Here is a 13951-nt window from a genome sequence, read left to right on the forward strand (position 1 = left end):
CCTGCCCCTTCTTGCAAGGGAAAAATTTGATTTTTACTACTTTCCCCAGTGCAAACCCAGCTACTGCCTTTTCCTAGATGGCTTCTTACAGAAGACGTCTTTTTCTCTGTCAAAATTAAGTGAAAATGGACAGCACGTTAAATCCATTATTAGAGAAGGCAGAAAGACTGACAGCACAATCACACATGCCCCATTTCATTAAGAAAACAAACAGAAAAGACGGGGGTGTAAAAGCCAAAGTTTTTATAGGCAGTGAGGCAACGAAAGGAGGTTCATTGCTGTGGCGTCTACACAAGTGAAACACTTCTGTAGTCTCCTGAGATGCAGGTAGAGAGCGGTGCATTTATTTCAGTTGATCAAATATTGCTCGATTCGGTCATTTAAAGGCAGGACAGTGACTGTGCTGGAAGTGCAGAAGAGCTTTCCCTGTCCCCACCTGTGAGGGAAACTCGGCCATGTCAGGCGTGCCTTCAGTCTCTTCCAAAAATCCTGAAAAACACCATTGCCAAAAACAGTTACTTCAACTCCCCTTACGCACACACTGCAGACACCATCACCTTTCCCCAATAAATCAATATGATTTAAAGAATATATATGTTTATTGTACCATCAGACTGTTTCATGTGCCACCAGGCTGACTGCTCCAAGGAAGACTTAACGGATGAAAACCAATATTACAGCGCTCATTTTCAGCATTTTCCTGGAATTTTAATTTCTACCCAAAAGCTGCTCGACAGGAATCACGCATAAAGTACCTTATAAATAAAAAATAAATAAAATAAAAACAATAATAATAATAAAAAAAAATAAAAAGTTAAAAAAAATAAAAAGTTAAAAAAATAAAAAAAAATAAAAAAATGATTTGTGACAGCCCGACACACCAGCGGGTCCCTACCCGCCCCACAGCACCGTTACCCCTCAGGGCCCCACGGCCCCGCCGTGGGGACTACAACTCCCAGCATGCCTCGCGGCGGCGAAGCGCAGCCGGGCGCGGCCCTTTCCCGCGCTGCATGCTGGGAGTTGTAGTTTCACGGGAAGGGCGGGGGCACGTTAAATGGCGGCCGCCCCCTCCTTCCCCTCCTTAGAGCGGTCGCTGCGGGCTCGGAGAGGGGCTGCGGGGGGCCGCGGGCGGCCGCTCCCTTCCTGGCGGTGTCGGCAGCGGGGAGGGGTGGCACCGGCCGTGAGGCAGAGCCTCGGGAGGTGCCGGTGTGAAGGAGTTTGAGAGCCATGTCCCTGCCTCGCGTCGAAAACCCCTGCTTTCTGCTCTTCCTCCTCGCCTTCCAGGCGCTCTTCATCCTCATCCTGTACCGAGGCGGCCCGGCCGGGGTGTTCCGCGGGCTGTCGGGCTCGCCTCAGGTGCTGGATTTCTCCAAGCCCCACGATGTGTACACCAACCTCAGCCTGCTCGCCCGCCGCCCCGCCGAGGATGCTCTGCCCTACTGCTCGGCCCGCTCGCCGCTGCTGGGTACGTACCGCCTGCTGCTGCCGCTCAAGTGCATGTTTTTCCAGCTTTTCTGCTTTAAAAGTGGTATTCTTCCACTGGCAGAGCTTCACGGTGTTAATTGACTCATTTTCATTGGTTTCGTGAGGTAAAGTGTGTCAGTGAGCTACAAACTTTCCATGCTAAAGGTTTGGTTAGAAATTGTGTAGGGAAACGAGTGAAACCAAAGCACAGCGTTAATCCCAAGCTAATAAAGCTTTTATTTTCTTCCTTTGTTCCCCCCTCAGCTTGGTCATCCTACACAAAGTGTGCCCACAGTTGTGCTTTGGGATTTGGATCTCCCTGCTCGCTGACTCACTCCTGATTTCTTTATTTCAGCCTTATGTCGAGCCTGTAATTCAATATCCATTGATGTTAAGTACTCTAAATATTTAAAGAGAGTGTGTCTTGGCACCTTGCTCTTAGTGGCGATTGCTTTGGCCTGTGACTATGTGCCATTTAGACCCCAAAACTCCTCCATTAAGCTTAAAAGTCTAAAGATTGCATCCAACTCGCAGCAGGTCAGAGCTGGTCCTAGAGGCAGCGTGAACTCAGCTCTTGCACTGCTAAAAAGGCTCAGAAACTTTGAGCAGATGCAAAGTCCAAGCCCTAAAGCAAGTCTGGTGGTGAAGTGGTTTGTCTGTGGGATTAGTGGAGCACTTCTAGCCAGACAGCTGAGTTCTGTGAGCGTGCACGTGCATGTGGTTTGGCTATTTCTGCTTCAGAGTCTACAACGCAGTAAGTTACTGTGGTCTTTTTATCTGTACTGTTCTGGTTTCTGTGATTTTTAGGTCTTGCGTGTCAGTAGTCAAGCACTGCTTAGTTGTGCTGGTGTTCTAGGGAAGCAGCTGACTGCAAATGGAGCCCAGTGAGAGCAAAGTGGCTGTCCTTGCTTCACAGGTGCAAGTACTGTGGGAAACTGTGGCTGCGTTTCCTTCTGTGTCAAGTTGCTTATCTAGGCTTAAGAGCTTTGCTGGGGTGCTCCAGATGAGCCTTTTTTGACTCTTCAATCCTCATAAGGATGTGTGTTCTTTCACAGAGTTTCTTCCCTCCCCTTGCTGAAGTTCAATGAAACCCATGCAGTATGTATGATGAAGTTGTAAAACTTTTGGGTATGCGCTTCAGCACTGTTCTTGGAAACAGCTCTGCTATGTTACTGAAATACCGAAACTACAGAGTCTCTTTGCACAAGTGCTATTTGTAATGGTCTTAGTGTAGTCTCAGTTCACCTCTAACCAAAACCCATCAATTGTTTTGGGAAGCTACAATTCTGTGTTTCAGACTCATTAGTTTTACGTGAAAGCACAGCAGAAATGTCCTTGCACCTTGCAAACAAAGTGTGATTCTGTGCAGCTCATCTGCAAACAATCAGATAAGCAAGAGTAGTGATGATGCACATGGAAGAGGCACATGCAAAGTAAAACTATGCTAAAGCAATCGGTGCTTTCAAAGCTATGAAACCTTCTTAAGACCTCTTTTCCCCATCTTTGGGAGAGTTAAGAAGAGGGTGGGTTGGCCTGCATGGGCTAAAATAAGGACAATGCTAGTTACAGGCAGAGGTAAATGGTAAAGTTGACTAGGAGAAAGAATGAGGCAACATGACTGTGGAAGTTTTTCCTAAGTTTTGAGGAAGTTTTTACTAACTCCAAAAGTTAGAATTGAGCATGTGAAGACCCTTGCTGTGAAACAATCTGTTGGAGCATTGATACAATTCCAGCTTAAGAAAAACAAACATTCTGCTACTGCTAGGTGATATTACCTTTTTAAATACAAGAAATAACATATTCCTTCTGTTATTGGTATATGCCAGACTCCTCTGAGGGTGTTTTGTTATTTTTCCTTCTAGAAAAGCATGCTGCTCTGTGAGGTGCTTGCCCCTCACATTCAGATGTGCCCATCACATAGAAAACAGATGTATAAAGACTTTACAACTGTCTTGATTGGCTGTTACCATCGCTCCTGGGACTGATCTCTCTTGGAAGCATTACATCAGAGAGAGCGATTAATATTAATTTCATAAACCCATTAAATGAGATTTCAAATCAATTCTTGTGGACTCCAGTCTGCAATTCAGAGCTGGTAATAATTCACCGTGTCCACTCCAAAACATGTTAAAGTAACTGGAAGAATGCCAAATAGCATAAATGTTTCCTGGATCGGGGCTTTTATGAAGTGCAGTGCTTTCCCCACTTATGTATACAGTAGATCACTTAACTAATTGCTTGAACAGAAGATCAGATTGCAGCTCCATCTGTCTTTTTTCAGCTACCTGAATCCATTTCCAGGGCAGTGGAGTAAGAATTAACTGAAAATGTAATTGCTTAACATCTCTGCCTGGGAAGAAGATCTGGATTTAGCTTTTTAATGCTCAGTGGTGCCCATTGACCCTTTCATGGTCCATAACTCCCAAAGCATTGTACTGGATACTCAATGTCTTCAATAATATTGAGGCTGTTACTTCAGTTCCTTCGAAGTTTCTGTACAAATAACCAGTTGCCTGTTTCCACCTTTGGTTTTGGAAAAAGCAGAGCATTCTTACGCTCGAGTTGCTGTCACTCAAACTTAACCGAGCAGCATTTAAACCCAAAATTTGGTGTTCTCACATTGTGTGTGAGATGCGTTGTTTTTGTCAGTTCATCGTTTCCTCTTACCAGGAAAAAGCTCGATGGCAGATGGCTCTGATTTAGTTTTTTTGGAGGGGTACCTTACTTCCAGCATGGTGTGTGCTGAATGAGTTAATTTGGCTTTTGAAGCCTTAATAGTCCCATGTTCCATCTGCATCTCTGATTTTTTTGAAATCCTGTCATGCAGTGGAAGAACTTTTTCAGGCCCTTCCTGTAGCAGTTATTCCTTTTCACTCCTGCCATAACCTTTTCATGAGCAGGACCATCTGTTGTGGCACTGAGCTGTTCCTGCTGCCTTTTGCAACGGGTGCTCTCCCACTAGAGCTTCTCTCCTCTTAAAAGGGAAGTGAAGAGGTAATAATGCTGAGATTTATCTTTAGCTGCTGCTGAGGCAGCCTCATGTTCTGTCATTGGAAATTGATGCTTAAATTAAGGCTGTCAGACTGCTTTTTATTTCTTTTTCATCCAGGTAGTGGTAGAATTATACAATATGAAGTAAAGTAATGCGTAAGTAATATACTGTGTGCTGCTGCACTTTTTCACCGATATATTCATCCCTGCTACCATTACAGCTTGTTTAGCTTGTGCAAGCTTTACTTATCAAACTCAATTATTACAGCGGCTTATTCTGAATTAAATGTATAGCAAGATGGTGTTTAGAAGTCATGTAGCTCCTTCCTTAAGGTGGAATAGATCTGGTCACAGTTAATGGGTCCCCTGATACTCAGATGTATTGCCTGGGAAGTAAAACAAGCAGGGAGTAAGCTGTCCCAGGCACCAGCTGACAATATGGGCAGGGACTTGTATTTATTTCTCTGTGCACTGAGGTTTCCTATCAATTAAACGCTCTCCCTGCGGTGATGCAGGCACAGAAGGAGCTGAGGAACCAGGCTGTGGGGAAAATTGACTGGGTATATCAAGGGGTTGATCTTGTACCTTGTCTGAATTGGGATCCTGTGCTTTCTAGCACGACCAAGGTGGTGTTTTTGTTTTGTTTTTCTTTGTCCTTTCCCAAAACTGAGCTTCAGCTGTTGTATTTTTCCCTACTTGGGCCAGCCTGCAACCGTGCTGTTCACGTGTGGGATTTAATTGGATTACAGTGCAGTAGCTGGTTGTTAGTTGAAACTGGACAGGAAGGAGAGCGGAGAGCCAGAATTTTGTTTATAGCCAAGTTGTAGGGCAGCCAGAGGTCTGGGGGATATGTCACAGGCTTAAATTTTTTTGTTGTTTTTGCTTGACATATGCTGAGTTTCAGAGCTGAGGTTTTTGAGGTATGGAGCCAGGCAGCTCAGGAGAAGATGACATCTGGAAATAAAATGATAAAATTCATGTGTTATCCTCATGAATCGTGTGTTTGTGTATGCAGGGAGGTGACAGGAGTGAAGATCATGCACGTTATCTCACTCCTTCCCTTGTGTCAAAATTCAGATTTAATTTTGGGGATTTAAGGATTATTGCTACAGAATCTTCCTCTGTAATGCAAATAGCCTGGATTGTGGTAGGGAAAACAAAAACATGCCTTTGTGGGAGAACAAAAGGGATTAATTCCTTTTTTTTATGTTTTCCTGGGAGCAATGATCTGTAGACGAAATCCAATCTGAAGATAACGTTTCTTCAGCAAGCTCCAGTTGTCATCAAATTGCTGGGTAATGGCGCTTTAGTTAAAAGAACTGATAATCAGGGAGTTCATAAATCTGCAAAGCAGCATAAATTACAGGTTTAAAACACTGTTGGACTGAAATGCGGTGGCCTTAGAGGCGGCACAGGAAACTGCCTGCCTAAAAGTAATAAACAATAAATGCGACCTAGACACACGAAACTCAGCGTGGTTCTCTGAAGAACAACTACTCCTCTGCTTCAGATGGGCAAGTACAGCAGCATCCTCCAGTTCCCTGCACGGGGTAACGTAGCCGAAATCAAATTGCTCATGAGTTTATCATGGGCAGAGGCTAATCCTCTAGCCCTTTTGACTGTGTGAGGGATGGGATCGGTGGCTGTTCCTACTGATCTTCAGGAAACACTCACATCTGCTCTTTTAGAAGGAAAAGGAGACTGCTACTGGCCATAGGTCTGCCTGTCAGAGATGTGAGGTGTACCAACTTCTGGCTCTGGATGGACAGCTTCAGTCTTACTCCAGAGTTACTCCCTGAGTCTTGCACAAAAACCAGCCAGCCAGTTGAAGGGGTGTTGCTTCCTCTCCATCAGTTACACAGGATGTGGGTGCACACAGGTTCGGTTCTGTTCTTTGTTAGATTTGTAGCAGAGACTTGCACGTAGGATGGGCTGGAAGAAATACCTTGTGGGCTCACCTGCTTAAATATGCATCAGACTTGAGACAAACGCGTCCTTTTCCCAGCTGACATGAAAGCTACTAAACACCAGGCCTAAATACTTACTCTTTCTCTCCCAGGCTTCATTATCAGACGTTTCAAGAGAGGATAATTTATTTCACTGCTGAAGAGGGAGTCTGGCTTAGAAGATACCGAAAGCTCACTTCAAAACAGTCACAAGATTAACTGTGAGCTTGGAAGCGAAAGAAAGTCTTATTTATAGCTGTACAAATAAATAAGTAACTTGTCTCACAGGCTTCTGGAGTAAAAAGTATTTTGTCTTTGAGCAGCATGACTTGCAGAGGATTGTTGGGCCTACTTAAAACCACAATCTTGTGATTGTCAGATCTTAATTGCAATCTAGGTAAAAGGTTTCCTCCTAGCTTATTTAAATGATAGATTTAATCTTGTTTGTTCTGCATTTGTGCTTTATTTTCTTAGAGAAGATGACAGTGGCTGGAAACCACTAAGATACGCTGATTTGTGTGCAAATGTAATTTTTTTTATCCTAATTCTTGAGCCTTTTCTCACTACAGGTATAGGAATAACCATAGCGTGCATTTGTTTGTTTTCATATTGCTATAGTGCAAGACTTGTGTTAACAAAGTGACTGATACTTAATATTGTTTTTTTTCTCAAGCTTTTTCATTCTGAAGAATTCAGATAAAAATGCAGAAAAAAAATGTATATTTTAATTAGATAAAAATTCCTGAACACAGTGGATGTTTTGCATTTAAAACTGACTCTCTGAGTAGAGGAACTATCCTATCTAGCTCATATTGCTGCCCCGTGCCTATTGCTGTAACTATGAAACATCTCCCTTCTTAGCTCTGCTGTCTGTTTCTCCTAAAATTTTGTTAGGAAAGTGTGAATACAGCCCTTGTGTCATGTGATTTTAACATCAAACTGAACTTAAAACTTTTTTTTTTGAGATAAAGCTAACATTGCCTAAACCATTTATGTTTCTTAAATAATTTATATTCATCCAGACTTTAGGCTATTTCCTCCCAACCTGCTGATTATCTTTTTGGATGTCTTTATCCTCGAATCTACTCTGAAAGAGCCTCAGAGACTTTTTCCATACAGGCAGCCAAAAGAAAAAGCCTGTCATAGATTTGTTTTCAACTCTACTCTTACAGGGAATACATTTATTCAAGGAGACCATCTAAGTAACACAAGACAGCTTTGCTTGTGCAGCAGGGAGCCAATACCAGGAAAAAGAGAAGCTGGTGTCTTCAGCAGTGACCATTTGCAACTCATCCAGTATTTCTTACACAAAAGTTGAGAAGCATTTATGAGCTTACTTCTGTTTGTTTTTTTGTTTTTTTTTTCTTCTCTCTCCTTACAGTTGGTCCATTAATCGTCTCCTTCAGGGCGCTCCCTAGTGAAAGAATGATCATCAAAAAAAATCCTTTCGTTCAGTCTGGAGGCCTCTACAGACCACCTCACTGCTTGGCCCGCTACAAATCAGCCATCCTCGTAGCATACAGCAACCAGGAGAAGGACCTTCACCATCTTCTTTACTATATCCATCCTTTCTTGCAGCGCCAGCAGCTCAGTTACAGAATCTACTTGATTCAGCAGGTAAGCCTAAATCAGATCCCCCCTGCTGGGGGGAGGCTGAGTTTTCCAGGGCAGGCTCTGAGCAAGAAATGTGAATCCTGCAACATGGAAGCACCATTTTATGCCTGGGTCGAGCAGGTCAATTATATGCCATCGTACCTCCATGGCTGCTGCTGATTGAAATACCTTACCACTTGTCAAGATCATTGTTCTGCTATTGATTTGTTGTGCTTTTTTTAGTTCCAGAGGGATAAAGCTGTCATTAAGTGGTAACTTGTATTTTCAGCAGTTCAAGAGTTGAATGTGGGCTGTCTGTCAGTGGCTTGTCAGCATAGCTACTGAGTAAAACTGTTGAGACTAAATGCTAAACTCAAATCAGGTATTTTTAGACTGTATTAAGTGAAAACATCTGGCTTGACCTTGCTGTGTGCCAGCCTATGCAGGGCAAACAGCCGCGACTTAGCTGATGGGGGACCGGTGTTGCAAAAGATCAGTGGAGAGACGGACAGTTCTGGGTTCATTAATTGAAACTGATAGCTGAGTAGGGCTGAAAGGAAGCTTTTTGTTTGTGGCAGGGATCTGTTTTTCTTATTTCTAAACTTTAGGAAGCAGTAGTCAGGACAGAAGTGTTGATGTGCGTGCGTAGACCTGAAGATTGACTTACCTGGTCTCTATGTCTGTCTTCCTCATGTGCCAATGGTGTATGGCCCCTGATGCATCACAGTTCCTGAGAATATTTTGAAGAGAGGAAGTAAAACTTTCAGGGTTTAGGGATGAAATTTTCAGCCAGTGGTGAAACACTCCAGTGTCATTCAGTTGATAAGGCTTTTGCACTAACATCAGTTTGAATCAAATGATCCTCTGGTTTAGGTGAAGCAACTTATGGTGTGGTGTGTTTTTTTTCCAGGTGGGGAATGGTACTTTTAACCGAGCAAAGTTGCTTAATATTGGTGTCCGGGAGGCCCTGAAGGATGAAGATTGGGACTGCCTTCTTCTGCATGATGTGGATCTAGTACCTGAGAACGACTATAATCTCTACATCTGTGATGAATACTATCCCAAACACATGGCTAGCGCCATCGATAAGTTTCACTACAAGTAAGTGCTTCCTTCTGCTTTGGGATGTTTGCATCCTAATGGGTTCTCTTTCCTCGTAGATTGCATCTTTCTCTGTCCACATTCATGCTGCCTTTAAGATCTGGGGGGTTTATTTTTTGTTTTTGCACTAGTGGCTTCCCCAGGAAGGGGTATGGCTGACCTAAGCCACGTAACATGAACAGTTCTCTGCATGTATTTCCCCGTTCCACTGTTAGCTTAGCTTGGCCAATAAAGGCAATCAGAAATCTGCCAGTTCTTCCCAGGATAAAAGTATGGGGTAGGAGTTACTGGAGTACATGGAAGATGCATGATGCAATGTAGGTATTTGGAACTAACTTGAGAAGTTAATTTTAAAACCAGCTTTACCTTGACCTACTCGGAGGGAGGGGCAGGAATTACGCTGATTTTGCTGGTTCAAGTTTCAGTAAATAATGAGTGTGTCTTAATTCTGGGCTTAAAACTTTCCACAGGAGTACTGTTAAACCAGCTACTCTGCAGCCATCTGCTTCTACAAATATTCTGCAAGGAATGAGATTAATGTCTGTGACTTGCATTGTGTTGTTTGCTTGTTAAGGACTGGTTATTAGCCCTCAATATTGATCCTTTTTTTTTTTTTCCCCTTCTCTTTTTAGTCTTCCTTATAAGTCCTTCTTTGGGGGTGTATCTGCTTTGACTCCAGAGCACTACATGAAGATGAATGGGTTTCCAAACACATACTGGGGCAGTGGTGGTGAAAACGACGACATCGCTACAAGGTACTGATGCACAGGGCAGACTAAAAACAGAGCCCAGGTGTTGAGTGAAACATTTAGCATTATTCTGAGAAAGAACTAAGATGTGGCTCCTCAACATGCTTGCAGCATCGTTGCAATCCAAATGCTATTGGCATTGGGTGTGATGGCTGTCAGAAAACGCTCAGTATCCGACTAATTATTGTGCAATGGGAGGACAAAGCTTTCCTCAGACACTGGGGGGTAAAACATCCTAGTGCCTTGACTTGCTCAGGTTTGCTTCCAAGGGGTTGTAACTGCCTGTAGCTGACAAGTGATTTCATTGACATAAACAGCCCCAAGGAAGGGAATCTATGAGCCACCCTGATTTTTCTTTCTCTTTATTTATCATTTCCCAAACAGTTGCCAACCTAGGTTGCTCTAAATACTATCTAGTCACCAATACTTGGAATTAAGGAACACAAGGAAGTCTGATTTCTGTGCTGAGCGCTGGAGAAGTCTGCGTACCACTGAGTCAGTGACAGGGAGCTCTGACAGGATTTTTTCTTGTAGGGTGGTTGCCATGGCAGCAGCATGCTATGCAAGTGAATACAATGAGTTTAGTTTCAAGTACTCTGCCTCATGCAAATGGCTTCAAGTACAAAATCATGGCTTGTATCTTTATTAACCTCTGTAGTTGCACTGTGCATCTTTATTGTCTTGCACTGAGGCAAGCTTACAGGGTGGTTTATAAGGCCATTATTGTCAGTTTAGTTTTATGCTTTGTTGGTCCTGAAGACTGTAACAAAATTACAGTTTTGGCGGAGTTCTCTGGTTGAGAACTGTAGGAGGCTTTACAAAGCTTTTCTTTCTTCTGAGAATTGAAATCAGTTTGCTTAACACAAATCCTCATTTTCCTTTCAGGGCTAGCTAGTTGAAATGGTGGATGGTTGTTCAGAGATTCAGCACTTATTACAATAACAGGATGCCTAGAAAACATCTTTAAATTGACTATTACAATGCTGTTCTCAGTACAGCTTTGGCCTCTAGTGTGATTTTTCAAGTACCAGTGGTAAAGTCATCTCAATTAATGCATGAGAGCACAATTCCCTGCAGAAGTGTCTCAAGGCAAGCAGGTTATGTAGATCCCAAAATAGCCCCCTCTTGAAGGGAAATTAGTCCTGCATTGCTATTCTCACAAGTTTTCAGAGAAAGAGGGTTCTAGGTTTGTGGAATCCATAGACAGTGACTTAACTAAAGCTTTATTCATATGCTGAAGTCTCACCTTGCAAAAGCTAGAACTGAGATCGATGGTTTGGGATAACCAGGTTGATGCCCCTAGTGGGACTGGATTTTTAGGAGTACTCAAGCACTTCTTAAGGTAGAGAGAAAAAACCTACCAGCATCAGTGAAATATCCAAAAGTCCTGCATAAAGATTTCATGCTGGGATACTGCTCATTAAGACAATTAGCAAAAATAGTAATAATTATGGCTGCTACTTACAGTTGGTGGACTGTGGTACTTAAGTTGGTCCTAGTAAACATCAGGACTTACCTTTTATTAGAATAAAATACTATTCTAATTAGAACTGCTGCTGTGTTAATATCATCAGCTGCAGGGAAATCTGGGTTCTTAAAACAGTAAATGAATGCATTAAACTAATAACCTCATGAAAGAGTTAATATTGCAACAGCAAAGCTAGTTTAGTGCTTCTTTTTCTTATTGTACATTTAATCAAAATAAGTGATGTTCAAAAAGCTGCCTTGTCTAAAACCCAAACTGAAATAAGTGTCAGTCAGTGAAATGTAATCATCTGATATCTCCAGCCTAACAAATACTCGGTTCTGTAGCTTCTTTCAGCTTCAGAACATTCCTGCTTCAGTGCAGCTTGCTGTGGTACTAGATCTCAACAGAAGGCAATCAAATGCTGCAAACATGCCAGTTAAATAACCTAAATGAGGCAAACATTCATTTGTACGTTTGCAGGAATTGTCTTTGCATAAGCAGTGTCCTGCAATAACAAAGGCTCACTGGGTCTAGCAGCATTACTGGTGATTTCTGTTGGTAAGCTAACAGATGCCGTCTGTAATGGATTGCTTAAAGTCACACAAAATGCAGTTTTTAGCAAGCTCTAATTTAGAATTCTGAAGCTGTAGATTGCTTTTTTTTTTTTTTTCCCCCCGCAAACTGTCCTGCAGCTGACCAGGTCACAGTTGCTACATACAGACACCAGAACAGCAATCTTTCTTGAAGGCAGTGCTCTCATCAAGGCTATTTGCAGCAGTGGCACTTCTCAAGAACAGACTTAACTTCATTCTGAAACTCAGGCCTGGATTCTTTCAGAAAGGGCAATTTTTTTCTAAAAAAAAAAAAAAATGGTGATGGAGCTCTAGGCAGTAACAGCTCTGCTCTTACAAGGAAGTGAAAATAATGCTCACTTGTCAGATGCAGGGGAGTTGCTCTTGAAGGCTCTGTATGCTGTTGTTTGTTCCTTGCTTGCTAATCCTCTTTGTACCCTGTCAAAATACAGTGCAGCTGGGAGCATCCTAGCCTAAGCCTGGTCAGAACCTGCTGGAGAGGATAATTTGGCACTGTTAAACTCATTCCCTTCAGCTTTTGTATTTTGCTTTGATTGCATTAACACTGAACATCCTCTCTGCCCTTGACCTTTCCCTAGAGCTAAGCCTCAAAATTACATCCTTATACCTAAACAAACATTTTATTCTTCCTTTTAAAGGATCCAGTTAGCAGGAATGAAAATTGTCCGGACCCCATCTCACCTTGGACGCTACAAAATGATGAATTCCAACAAAGAGACAGAAGAGCCTTGGAGAAGGTAACTGTCTAGAGAGGGACAGGTGGGAAACCATTCCTTGCCTTGCAGCAGTCTGTTACCCTCATCTTCCTCAAAACATGAAGTAAGTCTCGTGCCACTGCTTATTTTCTGCTTTCATGCTGCTGTTTAAAGGAAGCTCGCAGTCACCTTCAAGTGAACTGTACTGCTCATGTCTCTGCATTTGAAGGGTAAATGTACTTCTCCTGGTTTCCTACTCAATATCAATTTTTTCAGGGAATACCAGTTTCAAAAATGCTACCACAGTCCATCTTATGAAGAGGGAGGTTTCTGTTTGAAGAGGCTCTTTGTTACAATTTCCAGATAAACAAAGCTTGCTTTACAGTCTGCAGATTCAGTGTGCCATTAAAATAAAAAAAAAAAAAAAAACAGCATTCCAGTTTGAGGAGGTGATTAAGGTACATGACAGACCTTAGCAAAGACCCAATTTTGTACGAAAAAGCTGGTAGAAGGTGTTGGGTCAAGTGTGGTGGAGGATCCTCACTGACAGTGCAGATTTCCCTGTCATCTTAAACTCAGGTTTCCATAACAACCCTGTCTTAAGTGTACTTACAGCAGCCTATGTACACCGTTCCTGCAAGCCTCCTTGTTGTATTCCCAGCTCTCTGCTTGCTGCCAGGCTCTTTTTTTTTTTTTTTTTTGGAGTGTAGCTGCCACTCCACCAGTCTCCCTTTCTGATTAGGTTCCAGTCCAAGTTGTCCTCATTTGTAACACCCAGCATGAAGTTCAGATCTGTTCAGCCTCCTCCTTCTCTAAGGAGAATTTTGGGGGGGGCTTTGGCAGCTTTCATCTGCTAATCCCCTGCCCCCTAGAAGACTGTTTCTTCTGTTACTTCCATTTAAAGCATCAGCTGTAAACATCACCTTTGTTCTTTTACCTAACTGCAGCTATTCTTCCTTCTTCAGGTCTGCTTCCCGACACAACACTGGAAAAACGTGGAAGGATGATGGAATGAATTCCTTAGAGTTCAAGCTTCTTTCTAGGACAAAGCATCCTCTTTATACCAACATCACCGTGGACATTGGATACGTTCCCCCATTTTCTTAAGAGAATGTGAACAAAAGTGGAGTGTGAGTTCACCACGGCAGCATGCTTACAGGCATTCAGCCTCTACCTCCTGTTCTAGTGCAGAGTCTGCAGTGCCTGAGACTAATCCTGTTGTCTTTCATGCGTTTAACTTTTCTTCTGAGTGTACAGGATTTAGAAGAAAAGGCTTCAGGACTAGGGTATGATAGCTACAAACAGGATCTGGCTTACTGTAGAAGTCCTTTAAAGCACTGTAAAAACTACT

At 42.7% G+C, this 13951-nt stretch overlaps 1 protein-coding gene across 1 annotated transcript; it reads left to right on the top strand.

The window, feature by feature from the left end:
• The first annotated feature begins 1149 nt into the window (after nt 1–1149).
• Nucleotides 1150–13942, top strand: LOC311210285 (beta-1,4-galactosyltransferase 3-like). The gene is made up of 6 exons (XM_084288121.1): nt 1150–1465; nt 7783–8018; nt 8905–9095; nt 9728–9850; nt 12544–12642; nt 13566–13942. The coding sequence occupies exons 1-6, from the start codon at nt 1228–1230 to the stop codon at nt 13705–13707; spliced, it is 1029 nt and encodes a 342-aa protein (XP_084144247.1). The 5' UTR covers nt 1150–1227; the 3' UTR covers nt 13708–13942.
• Nucleotides 13943–13951: the final 9 nt, after the last annotated feature.

The sequence above is a fragment of the Netta rufina genome, assembly GCF_964035555.1.
Source record: "Netta rufina genome assembly, chromosome: 1".
Lineage (NCBI taxonomy): Eukaryota > Metazoa > Chordata > Aves > Anseriformes > Anatidae > Netta > Netta rufina.